This window comes from Prinia subflava, chromosome 1 (assembly GCF_021018805.1).
Source record: "Prinia subflava isolate CZ2003 ecotype Zambia chromosome 1, Cam_Psub_1.2, whole genome shotgun sequence".
NCBI classification, from domain to species: Eukaryota; Metazoa; Chordata; class Aves; order Passeriformes; family Cisticolidae; genus Prinia; species Prinia subflava.
Window position 1 is genome coordinate 8,165,429 of NC_086247.1, and position 16,699 is coordinate 8,182,127.

Sequence of the window (16,699 nt, forward strand, 5' to 3'; positions counted from 1 at the left end):
AGTGTTTAACACTTGGATAATTGTTTTTCTTAAACAGAAATTGGTTTTATGTAGTCGTTCCAGGTGTACTTAGGTGTTTTTATTTCTTCTTCAAATCCATTGTATTTATAGACCAAATATATTTTCATGGGGTTTTTTCCCCAAGATGCTCTAAATCTATAATATTTTATATCTATTATTAGTGATTTACCTTTAACATTCTCCTTATCTTGAACTTCTAGTAAGAAATAGGTTCAGTAACAAAAAAGAAACTATGCACTGTTGTTGGGATTTTTTTGAGAAATGTTTTCCCTTTTAATATGCTGGCTGAATTGGCCACACTACATTGACCAGGAGAAGAGTGGGTTAATGCAATGTGACAATTACAGGGCTGTATTTTTAAAGAAAATTCCATATTTTTACTTAGATGCAAGCAGGTCTTTTTTTTTCATGTTTTTAAGATTCCTTGCTCTTCCTTCCCTTGCTCATCATCTAAACATTTACACAGGAAAATACCAGTGTTACAAGTCTTAATGATCTTACTGTGATCTACTTTGTTTGGGTGGATAAATTTCTTATAGCTGGTTTATTGTTCTAAATGAAAGTCAGATATAGTTTAATTGCTAATAGCTGGAAAGGTTGAGTGAATATTAAAGTAATGTATCAGTACACCATCAATACATCAGGAATATGTATTGCATTTTTTGAACAAAGAACACAATAATAAATGTAATATATGCATCAACAAATAATTTATGTCTGCCCTTTGGTCCTACTGTATCCTATTTAATGCTGCTTGTAACTAAAATTCTTCTTGCTAGAGCAAAACAGTGATTGAGAGACAGATGCTGTTTGGAGGTAGGCCAGGCACTTGTTCAGTGAGAGTAACCAAGTGAGCATGAATAAAAATTCCTTAGAATTACCTGCCCATACATCAAACCAGTTATCAGTGGCAACACCTCGTGATGAGTTTGACCATTCCTAACTAGAAAATTGTCCCATTTCATACATTTAAGACATGCATGGTTTTCTTGTGGTATACCAGATAATCTGATATATTTCTATTTGATCGTGGACATGGTGACATGCAGAAGTTACTGTCCATGTAAGATGTGACAATATAAATTATTTACATATCTTTAGATGACATTTTAATGTGCAGTTGGACCCGTGATGCAATCTATTTTGTTCATGAACTAAATTGTAGCCTTAACATCAGATACCAGATAATTCTTATCTCTTGCCATCCTCTTCTTTATTTTTGCTATTTAACGTAATAATGCAACTTTTTAATGATTAACCAAAACCAATTTTTCTTTCTGTTTTGTTAAGGGAATCAAAAAAGAGAGAGAAGACTGCTTGGACATTGGTCACTGCAGAAGGAAAAGTTCTGAATGTGAATGTGCCTAAGTATGTAACGTTGAGAGGGTAAACAGTTTAATGTCTCTGTAGTTCATTTGGACAACTATTTCAATATACGTGACAGTACAAAAATAAGAGGGCTGAGAAATTCTGGTTGCAGTATTATATTCCTTGTGGGAAAACTGTATTCTAAATTTATATTCTGATGCTGGAAAAAGATTTTATTGAGTTAAGTGTTGAAGATTGTTTAGTTTAACATCTTTGTCTTAAAAGGTTGAAGAAGTTGTTTTTCTGTAAAAGATATTTTAATCTTTTCCCTTCTGTAGTAAGGCTCTTTCTTGGAACATCTTGCTAATAGTGTAAAAAGATTAACTGTTGAAGATAAATGTGTATGAGAAGCCAGTTTAAATGTGGAAAAATACATCCCAGTAATATTTCTGGACAAAATCATTCTGTCCTCTGGTGACAGGTGTAAAACTGACAGAATTGGGAAGGATAATCAGCTTCTGTGGCAAGAGGCTCTGTGACCCTGAGTGAGGTCTCCAGCAACAGAGGCTGGGGATACAGGGAAGTGTCTTGTGTTTTACCACTGACAAAGGCACTTGGGTTTTCAGGTGTTTTGGAATGAGTTTCCAGGGACATCAGCCATTGATTTTACTTCAACCAAAACTTCATTCTCTAAGGCAAAGCCAGAGACTGAGTGCAAACATTTTGTCCTTACAAACAGCTCCTCATAGGGCCTCCTGCAGGAGACTGGGATGAGAAAGTGGCCACTCTGCTGTCCACTGAGGAAGTTTTTCCATTTAAGACTGACTTAGCTCCAAAACCCAATCTATGAACATGCTTATCATTAGCATGAAGACTGCTTTCTAAATCTTGGAAATTTAAAAATCCTTGCAAATTCAAAGAATTATATGTAGTGCAAAATTTTCAGTAGAACAGAGAGAATTAAAGGTAGTGAAAGAGTTTAGTGTCAGGTAGAGCCAGGTTTAGTCTGTCTGTACCAGGAGATTCTTTCCATTGTATTGATGTATTTTTTTCAGTTGACTGAAAAACAAAATGGTATCATTTTCTAATCCAAAGACAAGCCTAAAATAATTTAAATCTTGTGTTAATAAAAGTTGATTGTGCCTCTAAAAAGCAGAGACATTTAGACTTTATCTCTTTTAGAAGAAACAGAGTTCACTGTTAGTAGCATCCCTGTTTGTGTCACCCGAGTTTTCTGAATTTAGTCTGTGGATGTGCCCACATAAAGCCAGACCAATGAGCATTTTTTGTCATGGCTTCAACAAGAATGTCACAGCTGTTCAGTGCAATCTGGCAGTGTATTGGAGAGACATAAAGAAAGAGATACATGTAACCAGATGATGTTCTCCAAAGTTTTTACTTCAACATGGAAGTCTCATGTCCATAAAAATGTCCAAACTTCTCTGTTGTTCTTTTGGAAAGTTAGCAAGAGAAATGGCTGCTTACTGCTGAGGACAGACTATTTCTCTTCTTCAGTTCTAATTAAGATTCCTCCTGGAAAATTTTATAATTTTGTCCTCTTGTTCACTCTTCCTGTTTTAGTGGATTCTCAAAAAATCAGTGTTGCAGTTGGACAAAAAGCCTGAACAGGAAATAAAGATGTTTTGTATTCTTTGCACTTTTCCATTAAAAAATACTCATAAACTATAACCTCTGTAAACTTTCTTGCAAATTGGCTGTATCAGAATATAGGAGAACAAAGAATGAAAAGTGTATCTGGCAAATATTTTATTGCTGAAAAAATTTATCATCTAATCTGTTAAATTTGATCATCTTTCCATTACCTGAACCCAATTTATCTAAGTACTTTAATGTCACTGAAATAGCCCAGATAAATTACATTAAACAAAATCCTTTAATTTTATACTAATAACTAATGTATCAAAAGATTTTCAGTTTTAGGTAATTTCATTCTGTTTTTTCTCTGCTTTCATGCATGGGAAATATATGAGCATATGAGCAGAACTTATAAGTCTAGACTAGATCTCCTTACAGTTGTAGTAGTTGGCATCAATTTGTACCTGGTAAGATTCATTCTCAATTTTAAGAACACAACCAACAGATATCAAACATGCAGCTAATACAACCTACAGGCTCATTTTCAACAAATCTAAAGCTTATAGAATCAAGGATATTATGCAAGTCATGTTTTACTTTGAAAATACACAGATATTTATACTTGGGGCAAATTAATTACTATGAATAAAAGTGCCTTTTTCTAATATACCATAAAGTTAGAATTAAAAAGTTCTGTGTTTTTCATGCATTTTTGAACTGTTTTTTTCTATGAAGATGTAATAGAGCAGACAGGTTTCACCAGCAGATGTCTCTCGTTCTGCATTGTCAGAATGAGCTTAATTTTAACTGACCTTCAGCAGAGGATTTTTTTCTTTTTCTTGTGGTTTGAGTAGTGAGAACAGAAAATAAATGTAAAATGACCTTGGCTCAAATGCAAGTATTTTTTTCTGGTCATAGGGCAAATTGCAACTGTTTCTAAATGATCACATGACATTGTCTAAATGGTGTTTGTATTCATCTAAAATTGCTAACATTTGAACTATATTGTAATGTTTGCTTATTCACTCCAGCAGTATTTTTCTTGGAGGTGTTTCTTGTTGTTGTTAGGCTTCATTTCTCTTTGAACGATGATGAAGAAAACAACCAGATCATCTTGGATCTCGCTGTTTACAGGTCAGATCTTTTTTCCCCATAATTTTTGCCACTTATAAGATGTCATACACAGTGTTTCAATTATACTGCTCTCTGTAACGGGGACTTTTCAAGAAGAAAACAAACAATATAATGGATAATGGAACCAACCTCAAAACCTGTGCCAAAGAAGAGAAGCTGAACAAGCCAAAGGCTGTTCAGACTGTTCTGTAATCCTGAATGAAGACTGTGTCTAATAGTCCTTTTGGGAACTGATGTTTTCTGCAGTCCACAGGCAGGTGTCCTCCACACCTTTCTTTTTTACGTATGTAAAATCTTTTCCATTCCATTTGCAGGTAAGTGCTGTAGGGCTGTAGTGCTCTCATGCTTTGGCCCTAGAGGTGCTTCAGTAAAGTTCATGTGCTTCTAGTTAAATTCTTCTTCTCCCTGAGACAGAGTACAGTAGCCTTGTCCTATTTTCCTTGATTAGTGGGAAGAGTTCATAGCTTGTGCCTATTCTTGAAATATAGCAGAGCATTGCTTGGAAGAAATTTGTTTTAACCAGGCAAAATATGACAAGGAAATAGTTCATATACTGCTGAGCATTACAATGACCTTTTCCATTCTTCAGGAAGGGGCTGGAAACCCACAAGTTCATCTAACCATAACAGAAACTTGTTACATAAAACTTGAACTAGTTTTCTAGCACAGAAATATTATTCATGCCAGGTGTGCTTCCCTTGAAAGTCATTAATTTCCCTCAACAGAGGTTTGCTCTATGTTTCTGACTTACAAGATACAGATCTTTTTCTGGAACCTCAGAAAATCTACTCAGGTGCAATAAATTGCTGGATAAACTACAAAATCACAGAATTGTTTAGGTTGGAAAAGACTTCAAGATCATTAAGTCGAGCCTTTGACCCATCAGGACTTTGTCACCTACACCACAGCATTAAGTGCCACAGTCACTTCTTTAACACCCCAGGACCCTGGGTAGTCCATATTTTAATAGTCTGTGCTCACTTGTAAGAAATGCAGGCTAAAACATTTGAAAAAATCACCTGTAAAACAATGTTGTTAAAGAAGAGAAATGGAAAATACGTACTCCTGCATTCCCATGAGTCATATCAGGTGTCACATAACAAAGAGCAGTGAGCTTTTACAGGTCACAAATTTTGTTTGAGAGATTTAAAATTACTGTGTTTTCCAGTAATGGAAAGTATATTTGGTCATTGTTTTGCAGCAAATTCTGTAAAAGAAAAGGGAATTTCTGTTATAATTTTAGTATATAGAAGTGGGAAAGAAAAGTAGCATAATATTTTTACGATTTTAAATAGCATGTGGATTAATTTTCATATTAATGTAAAGGACTGAACTAACAGATGAAAGAACTTTTTGTTTTTCTCATGGATTTTGGCAATAGCTGATGTTATGAACTTGAGAGAATTTAGACATTAAGTGACATTCACAGGAAGATCATGAGGTTTTTTTTCCCTAAAACTTTAAATCCTAATAGTATTTTGGAAAATTTAATAGCTTAAACTTAAGCTTGTGCTGTATGAACTGTGAAATTTTGAAAGAGCTATATTGTCTGTTGTGGATTGATTCATTTATTTGTATTTCTTTCTTGAAGACATTTGGACACTTCTTTACTTGATGTTGATGTGCAGCCAACTTACATACGAGTACTGGTGAAGGGAAAGGTTTGTGATTTCTTATTACATTCATTTCAAATCTAGAGTTAGTGTTTGCCATACTTATTCAGTGGATTCTGGATCTGACTTCTGTAAGTTACCAGTCATTTGCATCTATGCAGAGAGAATGGTCTTTCAATACCAATGTCATTTTGAACCACACACAAACTGTGGAAGTCCTAACCAGAAAAAGTACAAGGCCTGAAATAAAACTTCACTTTCCTTCTCTTCTCTCTTCTTATTCCCCCCACACAATGTACCATAATTTACTTTAGAGAGCCTCCTAGTTGCCCTAGGCTAGAATTTAGCAATTTCACAATCTGGAATTTATAGCTGACAGAAACCAATGGATGTGTATTTTTTTGAAAGGGCATTTAAAATGTCATTCCAGTTTTCTGTTTTCTTGGTGGTTTTAATTTTATTATAATTTAAAAAAAATCAAAGTGCTTCCACAGTAAACCAAAATCCCTATTTTTAACTGAGCTAACTGCGTAAACAAAACTTGAGATTGCTTTCCATCTAAATAGACTGGATAATCTTTCTCATTTAATTGCTAATATAAGTCAAGCATCATTTTATAACCTTAGAAATGCCACTTCAGGAATGGCAGCAATTCAGGAACATACATCTGACTCTACTTGTAAGCAAAAGCTATTAAGCCTAATTTATTAGGTTTAGTAATACCATACATAAAGTGAAAGCATTTAGACCTGCAGTGTCCTTAAAATCAAAGGATGTGATAACAGTGGTTTTGTATTTGTTCTTTCCATGTGAAAGAAAGAAAAAAATATTTTAGCATGATATGCTTCAATTCCATATTTTCTCATAGCCATTTCAGCTTGTGCTCCCTGAGGAAGTGAGGCCAGACAGCAGCTGTGCTAAAAGATCCCAAACAACTGGTCATTTAGTTGTCACCATGCCAAAGGTATGTAAAATAGGAGACATCACACAAAGGTCCTTGAATGTTGTGAGTACTTTGGGAATGTTTCTGAGTTACAGGTAGCATCTGGCTCGCTAAAGATACGCAGTCTAGCCTTTCCCATCAGGGCATATTTTCCAAAAAAGGAACATTGCATAAAGACAATTTAATTGCAGAGCCAAGCCTTAGTATTTAAAATCCCTCTAAAGGAACATAATGCAAATCAGTATTAGTAGAAATTTGTATTTCCTTTGCTTTAAACAAAATCAGCTTTTTATATGCTAAAAGAGACTATGCAAAACATGCAGTATTATGCAAATGTATAAGAAGATAGGGTTTTTTTAAATAATGAAAATAAACACATACCTACTTCCTTTTTCTACTTGTGAAATAACAAGAACAAATCAGTTTATCAAAAAATTTGTGTGGCACACATATGTATGAAGGTTACATATTTGTTCAAATAAAGGGATGATGCACTACTCTCATTTCTCATGTGTTTGGAAAAAGTTGCTTAATTCATTTTCCCTTTATGCTCTGCCTGGCTGGAAAGGATCCCCTGACCAGCTGTACAAACAGCTGTGCCCATAGAGCTAGAAGGTTGTGGCAACATGATGTTTCAAGTGAAACTGCTTGGAGCAGACAGGGAGCTGGAAGTTCTAGAGAAGTGGAGTTCCAGAGATGAGAATGGATTATATGGTGGAGTTCTGGATGCTGAGGGAGAAGTTAATCAGCTGCAGCATCTTCTGTTGTTATGTCTTGGGAGGGTTGGGTTGCTTGTAAGGCCTCTGTAGGACATCTTATTCTTATGGCTTTTGGAATACGGTAATCCCTCCCAGGGGTATTTACAGTAAAAAAAATCTCTTGGTCCTCTAGCCTTATCCTTCTGGCCTTTAGGAATTTCTCTGTTTTGTAAAGGCAGAATATGTCAAATACAACATTTCCTTCTGAAGAAAGAAGCTATTTAGCTGGAATAGCTTCACTTACTATATGGGGTCATGTTTTTCTCTTTCTACTCTGATTCAATTCTAAGATTATGCATCTGGTAGCTCTAACTTCTAACTTTTTCTGTTTCTGGTTATTACCTTCTATGTTCCCTTCTACTTTACATCCCATACCATCTGTCTGTCCCTATGAGGACAGCGCCTCATCGAATCACAAACTGTCACTCTAGCATCAAACATGCATTTTTGCCAAAAACTGTAACAATACTGAAAATTGTACTAATTTAGTTAAGGTAGATACTTGCTGAATGTTCAAAATTCACTCAAATGAGAATTTATGTTTGCATAAATTTGTTTGAAAATGAGGCCTTGACATTTGCCATTTTGGATAGTGTGATTATCAAATGTATATGAATTTTTTTTGTTTAATAGTTACTTGTCTTTGAGTTATTTTAAGTACTGTCAGTTTTCTGTCCCATACCCTGCTTTTATTACTCCTACATCTTTCTAGTCCCTTTGTGGATGATCAATGCCTTAGAAAATGTAAATATTTCCAAGTATCTCTGGATATATATTAACTCTGCTGCCTGCCTATAAAGTCATACCTAAATCAGGAAAATGAATATTCTCTCTTCATACTGTGATTGAGAACTGCCTTTATTCCATTATTATCTTTATATTTAACCTACTTTGATATTTTAGCTACACCTACAAATTTTGCTCAGCCTGAGGCTCTGGAGCATACTTCATCACAAAATAAATGATTCTCAGATATTTGTAAAACATGAGGGAGAAGCACTACAGAATAACTGGGTTCTCAGTTTGTCCTTGGTTTGGTTAAAACTCCTTGAGTACCTTGGACACAGCAAGAGATGCATGAATGGAAATGCTGCATGGTGTCTTTGTTGTCAGTGGATTCTGGAAAGCAGCTTTGCAGAAAAGCACCTGCGAGTCCTGGTTGCCACGAAGTTGAACATGAGTCAGCAATACCCTCTTCTGTCAAAGAGCACCAGCTGTGTCCTGAGCAGCATCAGGAGCGTTGCCAGCAGGTGGAGGGAGGCCATCCCCGCCTCTGTTCAGCATTGGTGAGAGACACATGGAGTGCTGCATCCAGTGCTGGGCTCCCCAGTGAGAGGGAGACATGGACATACTGCAGAGAATCCAGCCAAGGGCAACAGAGATGATCAAGGAACTAGCTTCTCCTATGAGGAGAAGCTGAGAGAGCTGGGACTGTCCAGCCTGGAGAAGGCTCAAGGGGATCTTATCAATACCCAGAAATACCAAAAGGGAGGGTGCAGAGAGTCAGAGTCAGGCTCTTTTTGGTAGTGTCCAGTGTCAGCACCAGAGACAGCGAGCACAGACTGAAAGGCAGGACTTCCCTCTGAAGACCAGGAAACTCTTACTGTGAGGGGGACCAGATGCCTGCACAGGTCACCGTGGAAGGCTGTGACTCCTCTGTCCCCAGAGATATTCTAAAACCATCTGGACGTGGTCCTGGGAAACTGCTTGAGCAGGGGGCTTGGACCAGATGACCTCCACAGGTCAATTCTGTGATCCTGTGAACTTGATGGATTTGCTGACCAAAGATGGATCTGTGTTACTTCACTGCAATTGCATGTAACAGATACTAACCTATTTGTCACTGTTATTTGTTGGAGACACAGAATCTGTTCTCTTCCCCTAGGACTGAAATAAACTATTCAGCCTAAATTTCTGGGGCATAGATCCTCTTCAGATGATCTTGATCCATATAAGTTTCATTATTATTAATGGGGTGTAATATAGAAAGAAAGGTAAATTAATAATGACCGACAACAGGAAGGCAGATAGATATTTTTCTTGCAGAATATTGTGCCTGATTTTATCAATGCTTGAGAATACTAGTTTGAGATCACCAACTTAATGGGAATTCCGCTTAGTAGGATAATAGAAAGACCAGAATACATTCAATTTCTTTCAGGCTGTATCAGTGATAAGACAAGCTCAATGACTATATTTTACTGTATTTTATCCTTATGTTCCTAAAAAACAGTTATCAAAATAATTTTTTTTAAAACAAGATAAATGGCTTAGCACATTCCTTACATAACTGAAATGTTGTCCACTAATCCAAAAAGTCTCTTATAATAAGCGTCATGCAATAGTATCCTAAAAATCTCTCTCTTCTCAGTAACGCAACAGAAATCTATCTGAATTCTAAGTGGTTTTCACTTGTTTTAGTGAGTTTCTGATAGGTTAATAAACCCTTCCCTATTCATCTTCCAACCTGTTTATAGTTTGCTTGTCTTCAAAAACAAAACCTCTTTCCCTGCTTCTCAGATGACCATGCCACACCACAGATGTTGGAGATAGTAAATGCCACATGAATTAAAAGAAAGGAATAATTTCTACGTTCATTTCTGGAAACATATTTTTAACCATATTACTTACTACACAACAAATTACCACAGAATGGGTGCCTTTCTAAGGCAGTGTTTACCAACATTTTTTGGAAGGTCATCAAAAGAAACTGAGGGATACAATGTTCAGTGAAGTAATATAGTGACACTTCTAAAGTGCAGTGTTTATACGGCAATAATAATTTGGAGATTTTGTAAGAGTAAAATTTTGACAGTGACTATTGTATGTGCCTTGTGTTCTGGGAAAAATATTTGAGACATTAAACTTCTCAGATTTTGAACCTCTGTGCTCTGGCAGCATCATCTTTGCAGATGATGCAGGAAAATGAAAAACTGGGAGGTTCTTTAATAGCATTTGACTAAAATTGGCATATTAAATAAATGATTTCATAAAACATCATCAGTAGATTACACCAGCATTTTAATAACTTCCTGAGTAAAAGCATCAAACCCCAGCATTATTAACAAGTAAGTTTTATTTAGGGTTCTGAGACATTCTCTGTCATGTTTTAAAACTTTCTTCTTCTTGATTTAGTGATTCGGAGAGAAAGATTTGGAATATTGATTAATTCTTTATTATGTTACCAGTCACAAATGAATGCTGACAGCTTTTTATTTCCTGGGCTTTCAAAGGCTATTTGAAATTTAAAGATCAATGAGAGTTAGATTCCTTAATTAATCTAAAAATAGGAGTGGTGTGTATTATGCATGTCAGTGTTATTTGATAGAATTACTTTATATAATTCTCACTTATCTAGGTATGGTAAATGCAGTAATATTTCATTACCATCAAAGGCATGTGGAGACACAGCTGTGGAACCCTAGAAATCTAATAATCCTTCAGCATAAATGTGTTACTGTTACTCTGAGGAATTCCCATTGCAGAATAAGAAAGCCATTGTAGGAAAAAAAAAAAGGTGGACTGAAAGTATGAATAAAAATGGGGCTTTCACATATTCCTTCTGTTTTCTTAAACATACAGCAGATTTTATTTAAAACATCTATATCTAGAATACTCTGATAAAAGGGATGGATTTTCTGGTTTCTAATTAATCATATGCTGAGTTGGATGGAAATCATCAGGATCATCAAATCCGACTCCTGGCCCTGCACAGGACCAAGAGTCACACCATGTGACTGAGAGCACTGTCAAAATGCTTCTTGAACTCTGTCAGGTGTGGTGCTGTGACCGCTTCTCTGGGGAACCTATTCCAGTATCCAAACACCCTCACCCTTTTCCTAATATCCAACCTAAACCTCCTCTGACACAACTCCAGGCCATTCCCTTGGGTCCTGTCCTTGATCACCGGAGAGAAGAGATGAGTTCTTGCCCCTCCTCTTCCTCCAATGAGGATGTTGAAGACCTCAATGAAGCCTCTCCTCCATCTCGTCCAGGCTGAAGAGACCAAGTGACCTCAGCCACTCCTCATTCAGCTTCTCCTCCAGACCCTTCACCATCCTCGTGCCCTCCTTTGGATGCTTTCTCATAGTTTCATGTCTTTTTTATATTGTGGTGCCCAAAACTATACACAAAAATGTAAATATTAGAAATCATAGTATCAGTATCATAAATATTAGTATTACAGAACAACTTTCTGAAAGCTTCTTTTTAACAATTTATTCCATTACCTTCTATACCATAAGCTTCAAATTTCACACTGTTATCTTTCTACTGAGCTCAAAGAAGGCAAATACTAACCCTTCCTGAAGTTCCAAGGTCGATTCTATTTTCTTATGAGTGCAGAATCAGCACTCATAAGAAAATAGAATAGATGGTGTTTCTTCACCATCCTTGATGGTGTGCTCTGAGGACAAAGTAAGGAGCACGAGCCTCAAGGGAATCAATGGAATGAATTTCTGTTAAAAAAAAGAACACTTAAAAAGAGGGAGGGTAGAAAGAAACAAGGCTTTCTTTCCTTCATCAGAGCATATACAGAATCAGAGGGGTTCAGCCTCTTCACACTGATTTCCAGAAACAGATGACACAAGCTACAGACTCTGTCTTTATATCATTTGAGGTTCAGAATGGAGACTAAATTCACTAGGCATCTGGAACAGACTGCACTCAAATCAATTACACTATGAAACAGTGAATAAAATGAACTACTTGGTATTGTTTCTGTTCTTCTTCCTCCTTTGAAATTCTAAAGGGATCCCTCTCCCATGCTGTTGTTCCAAAGGGAAAGAAATCCTTTTGCAATGAGATACCCTTTTATCAATAACACATCTTCTAAAAAATCATGGTGGACGTGTTTTCCTTGAGAAGGGGAACTCATCTGGACTTTGAACCAAAGTTTCTGTTTTAGCAAAGGAGCTGAGGGAGTTTGTGGTCACTTGTCATTTGAGTTAGGAGAAGACCAGACTGCAGCTGATTTTTTAATAAAAATATCAGAATAAGCACTTGGACACCAGAGCTGAAGTGCAATCAGTAATGTGAATTATTAACATGGTGCTAAACAAGACAGTGTATATTTAAATACAAGCAGGTGTATATATTTAAATACTCTTTTATGCGTAATTTTTAAAATGTTTGACTATATTTCCATTCAGATAACTTGGTTTAATTTGCCTTAGGTTTGTGTTTCATGCTGAGTGAAGAATGTTTACATGTAACAGAAAGAGTAAATGTCACTAGAGCAAAATTATGCGGACACTCTCAATTTTCTGTTTTTGAAAGATTATTTAAATGCTTAGGAGCAAAAGTGTCAACTTCTATGAGAATTATGTTTTGTTTATTTTTATTTTAGGCTAAAGAAACAATCGTGGCTAAGCAAAAAGTTTCAGCTTCAATTAAACATTCTGACTGCAGTACACAGCAAAAACCCACAAGAAGGTAATTCCTTTTATCTTCTGCATCTGTTTTATTTTTATCAGTGTGTTATTCACATGCCAGAATATGTACTTCCTTTATGTTATTGTTGAAAATATGAAAATATTGATCAGTGTAGAGTAAAATTATGTCTAAAAGATTTAGATTAATAACCTGTCCAGTGCTGTTTATTAAAAAGGGATATCTTTCAATAGCAGAGCCAAAAAAATGCTTATTTTTGCCTATCAGGGTTTTTTTTTCCATCAGCTCATTCAGGTTGTTAGCTGGTATATACTAAAACAAAATCACCTACTGAGAATAGCATCTGCAGAGCTCATTGCTGTGGAACTCAGCTCTGGAAGCCTTTTAGAAAGCAATTATTTTTAATCTCTCTCATGAATGTATTTTCTTACTGTTATACAGGTTGATCTACTGTTCTAGTGAATAGGTTCAAAAAGCAATTCTGCAAGGTTTTGTAACACAGATCCATCCTATTAACTGTGATGTCAACTCCAGCTCTTGAAATCTTGTAATTAATGACTGGCCAAAGCAAGTGAATATCAGTGATGCACTATTTTTTGTTTCTACCCTTAGCAAGTGCTACTGCAGATAGACAGTAGGGTTCATGGACATTTGGCCTAAGTACAAATACCATGATACATATTTTAATCTTCCCTTCTCCTTTTGCTGTAGCCAATGATATTCATACCAGAGAAAGATATTGTAACAGCAAAGTTCCTTTAAGCTGTTTATCTGTTTCTATTTGAAGCGTTGCACTTATTTTCTTGTTTGATTTCATTCAGTTGAATCTTGTTAAAAAGGCTCAACAGTTAGTAAAACCTGGCATTTTGGATCATAGCTGTTGTTGGCCTCAATATTTAGGACACTGGCAAAATGTTTCTGCAAGAGCCAGTTGTCATTAATTCTACTTTTAATTTCTTATTCCTAATACAAATCAGTCATTTACTTATTTTCTTGATGTTCTTTGCTTGATGAGAAGATGATGGGGCACCTGCAAGAATCTGTTGAGTTTACTAGTGAACCCCAAGGACTGTACACTTTCCTTAAGCAGCAGTTAATACAGCAGTGCATCACTATGATTACGAAGTATTTAAAATATTTTTAGAAGGTCCAGGTCAAATGGAGGATACTTACTCTCCATTATACCTCCAAAGTCATGGAAATCAGGTGAAGTTCCTAGTGACTGGAGAAATGGAAATATTGCACCTATTTTTAAAGAGTAGAAAGAAGCATGCTAGGAACTTGTGACCCTTCAGCCTCACCTTTGGGGTTTCTACTCTGCCTGGGAATCCTGGAACAAATCCTGCTAGAAGCTATGTTGAGGCACATGGAGGACAGAGGGGTGATTCAGGACAGCCAGGACAGCTCCACCAAGGGCAAGGCCAACTCAGTGTCCCTCTGTGATCAAGTGACTGTATCAGTGAACAAGAGAACAGCTACAACTGTCACATAGATATGGACTTCTGTGAGGCCTTGGTCATGGTCCCCCACAACATCTTTTTCTCTGACTTGGTAAGATGTGAGTTTGATGGATGGACTGTTCAGTGCAGCAGGAATTGGTAGGATGGTTGTGTCCAGAGAAGAGTAGGCAATGACTCAATCTCTGCATGGAGATCACTCACAAATGGTGTCCCTCAGGGGCCCATACTGGGACCAGTACAGTTTTACGTCAAGCACACTCTCAGCTGGTTTGTGGGTCCACATCCCAAGAGGGATGGTGCAGTTCACATGCCAGAAGGTGGGATGCCATCCACAGGGATGTGGACAAGCCTGAGAAGTGGGTTCACGTGAATGTCCTCAGGTTGAACAAGGTCAAATGCAAGGTGGTGTACATTGGTCAGGACAGCTCCTGGTATAAATAAAGGCTGAGGAAAGGAGGGATTGAGAGCAGCCCTGAGAAGAACTTGGGGATACTGGTGAATGAAAAACTGGACATGAGCAGGCAGTGAGCACTTGCAGGCCAGAAAGCCAGCCATGTTCTGGGTGGCATCAAAAGCACCATGGACAGCAGATTGAGGGAGGGGATTCTCCCTCTGTGCTCTGCTCTACCAAGACCCCTCCTGGAGTTCTGCATCCAGCCCTGGGATCCTTAGTACAGGAAGGACATGGATCTACCTGAGCCAGTCCAGAGGAAGGCCACAAAAGTTATCAGAGGGCTGGAGCACCTTTCCTATGAGGAAGGGTCGAGAGAGTTTGGGTTCTTCAGTTTGGAAAAGACAAGGCTTCAGGGAGACCTTCTATCAGCCTTTCATACTAAAAAGAATCTTGTAAAAAAGATGGGGACAGATTTCAAGGTGTAATTGTTTTAAAGTAAATGAGGAGAAATAAATAAGAAAGAATTTTTGTGTTATGAGGGTGGTGAAACATTGGCACCAGTTGCCCAGAGAGGTGTTGGATGTCCCATCCCTACAAACATTCAAAGTCAGGTTGAATGGGACTCTGAACAACCTGATTTAGTTGAGGATGTGCCTTTCTCACTGCAGAGGGGTTGGACTGGATGACCTATAAATTTCCCTTCCAGTCCAAACTATTCTGTGAGTCTATTCTATGACTCTTCACAAAAGGAATGGTGCTTTTCCACAGAAGGGCAGCTAAATCTTTAAATACATTACAAGAAATAAGTTAAAAAAGCCCAAACTTGTGGATTAGGAAAATATATTCCCTTAGACCCCTCTGTTTGCCATTAGTTTTGGCTGCATAGTAAATGTTTAAATAATAGGAGCATAGAAGTAATAGTGTGAAATGATGCCCGTTCCTGCCAGCTGATGAACTAAAGATATTCCATGGCATAATGAAACTCTAAGAATTTGTGTTTGGTTTCTGTGCAGTTTTAAATAATTATGAATATGCTTCATGCAGATTTTGATGGCTAAAATATTACAGGAATATTATACCACAAAAGTAGAAGTAGGCAAAGACTCTTTGAATTACAGTTCTTTCTAAAAATAGTATATTTTGACCTCTTTAACTGAAAAGATGCTGACTAGCCAGATGTTAAGAACTTGCTGAATAGTTGTCTCTTAGATTACAGAAGAGCATTCATTACAGTGATTATACTTGACAGCTACAGATGTCTTAGCTAAATGCTGTCAGACATATAATCTGCCAAACTGTAATGCAGAGCTTTAAATCTCTTTAACTCTTGTTAGCTAGATTACATGATGATACTGTCATTACTTCTGCCATGTGAGAGATTTCTTCTGTGACTATACAGGAAACTGTATTTGGAGCCTTCAAAGAGGCAAGTTTCTGTGGAAGGAATTTGACAGACTGATCTATTATATTTACAAAGCCTCTATTTAATGCAGTAGCTGTGTGCCATTCCTTACTGGAAATGGCCACACAGTTCTGCTGAAAGACACCAAAGCTGAGTTCTCCACAGCTGCGTAGAGAAAAATCAGAGGTAGATAGAAACTGATTTTTCTGAAATTGGACTGGAAATCCTAAGAGTAACAGTTACATAAAGTCAACCTCGCCTCATACCTTCAGGTTTAGACTAGACTTCCTTTAGTGTGTTGGAAAAAAAAAAATAAATAAAATCAAAATATCTGTAAATATACGCACATTTGAATTCTTCCAGTAATGAAATATTCATAGGAATACAATTTCTTTCATTTTTTGAGTTTTCTTCTTTTGCTTTTATTTTTTTTTAATTACTGTAGATCTTTATATACAGAGAGTTTGAGAAATGTAGCCAGAGAATGGTCTAATATGAAGAGGAAAAGGAATGGAGTGGCAATTTTTGCAGAATTAAAAACTAATCAGCAAGTTCTGATATAGACACACCTTTTATATTGAAATAAGGAATATAAGGTAGAGGTGATTTCTATCTCTGTAGTTCAGGCATTGCAAAACTGACTGCCCTAAGTGTCTTTTCCTCTCTTAGCTGTGCAGGA

The 16,699-nt window shown here is 36.7% G+C and overlaps 1 protein-coding gene across 4 annotated transcripts in view; it reads left to right on the plus strand.

Moving 5' to 3' along the window:
• Nucleotides 1-16,699, plus strand: part of LOC134557171 (dynein axonemal assembly factor 11-like) — a 54,861-nt gene that overhangs the window by 31,841 nt on the left and 6,321 nt on the right. For all 4 annotated transcript variants that reach the window (XM_063410205.1, XM_063410122.1, XM_063410035.1 and 1 more), the window contains 5 exons: nucleotides 1,312-1,389; nucleotides 3,994-4,059; nucleotides 5,651-5,720; nucleotides 6,541-6,636; nucleotides 12,721-12,806. In XM_063410205.1, the coding sequence (XP_063266275.1) occupies nucleotides 1,312-1,389; nucleotides 3,994-4,059; nucleotides 5,651-5,720; nucleotides 6,541-6,636; nucleotides 12,721-12,806 (396 nt within the window). The remainder of the gene's footprint in view (nucleotides 1-1,311; nucleotides 1,390-3,993; nucleotides 4,060-5,650; nucleotides 5,721-6,540; nucleotides 6,637-12,720; nucleotides 12,807-16,699) is intronic.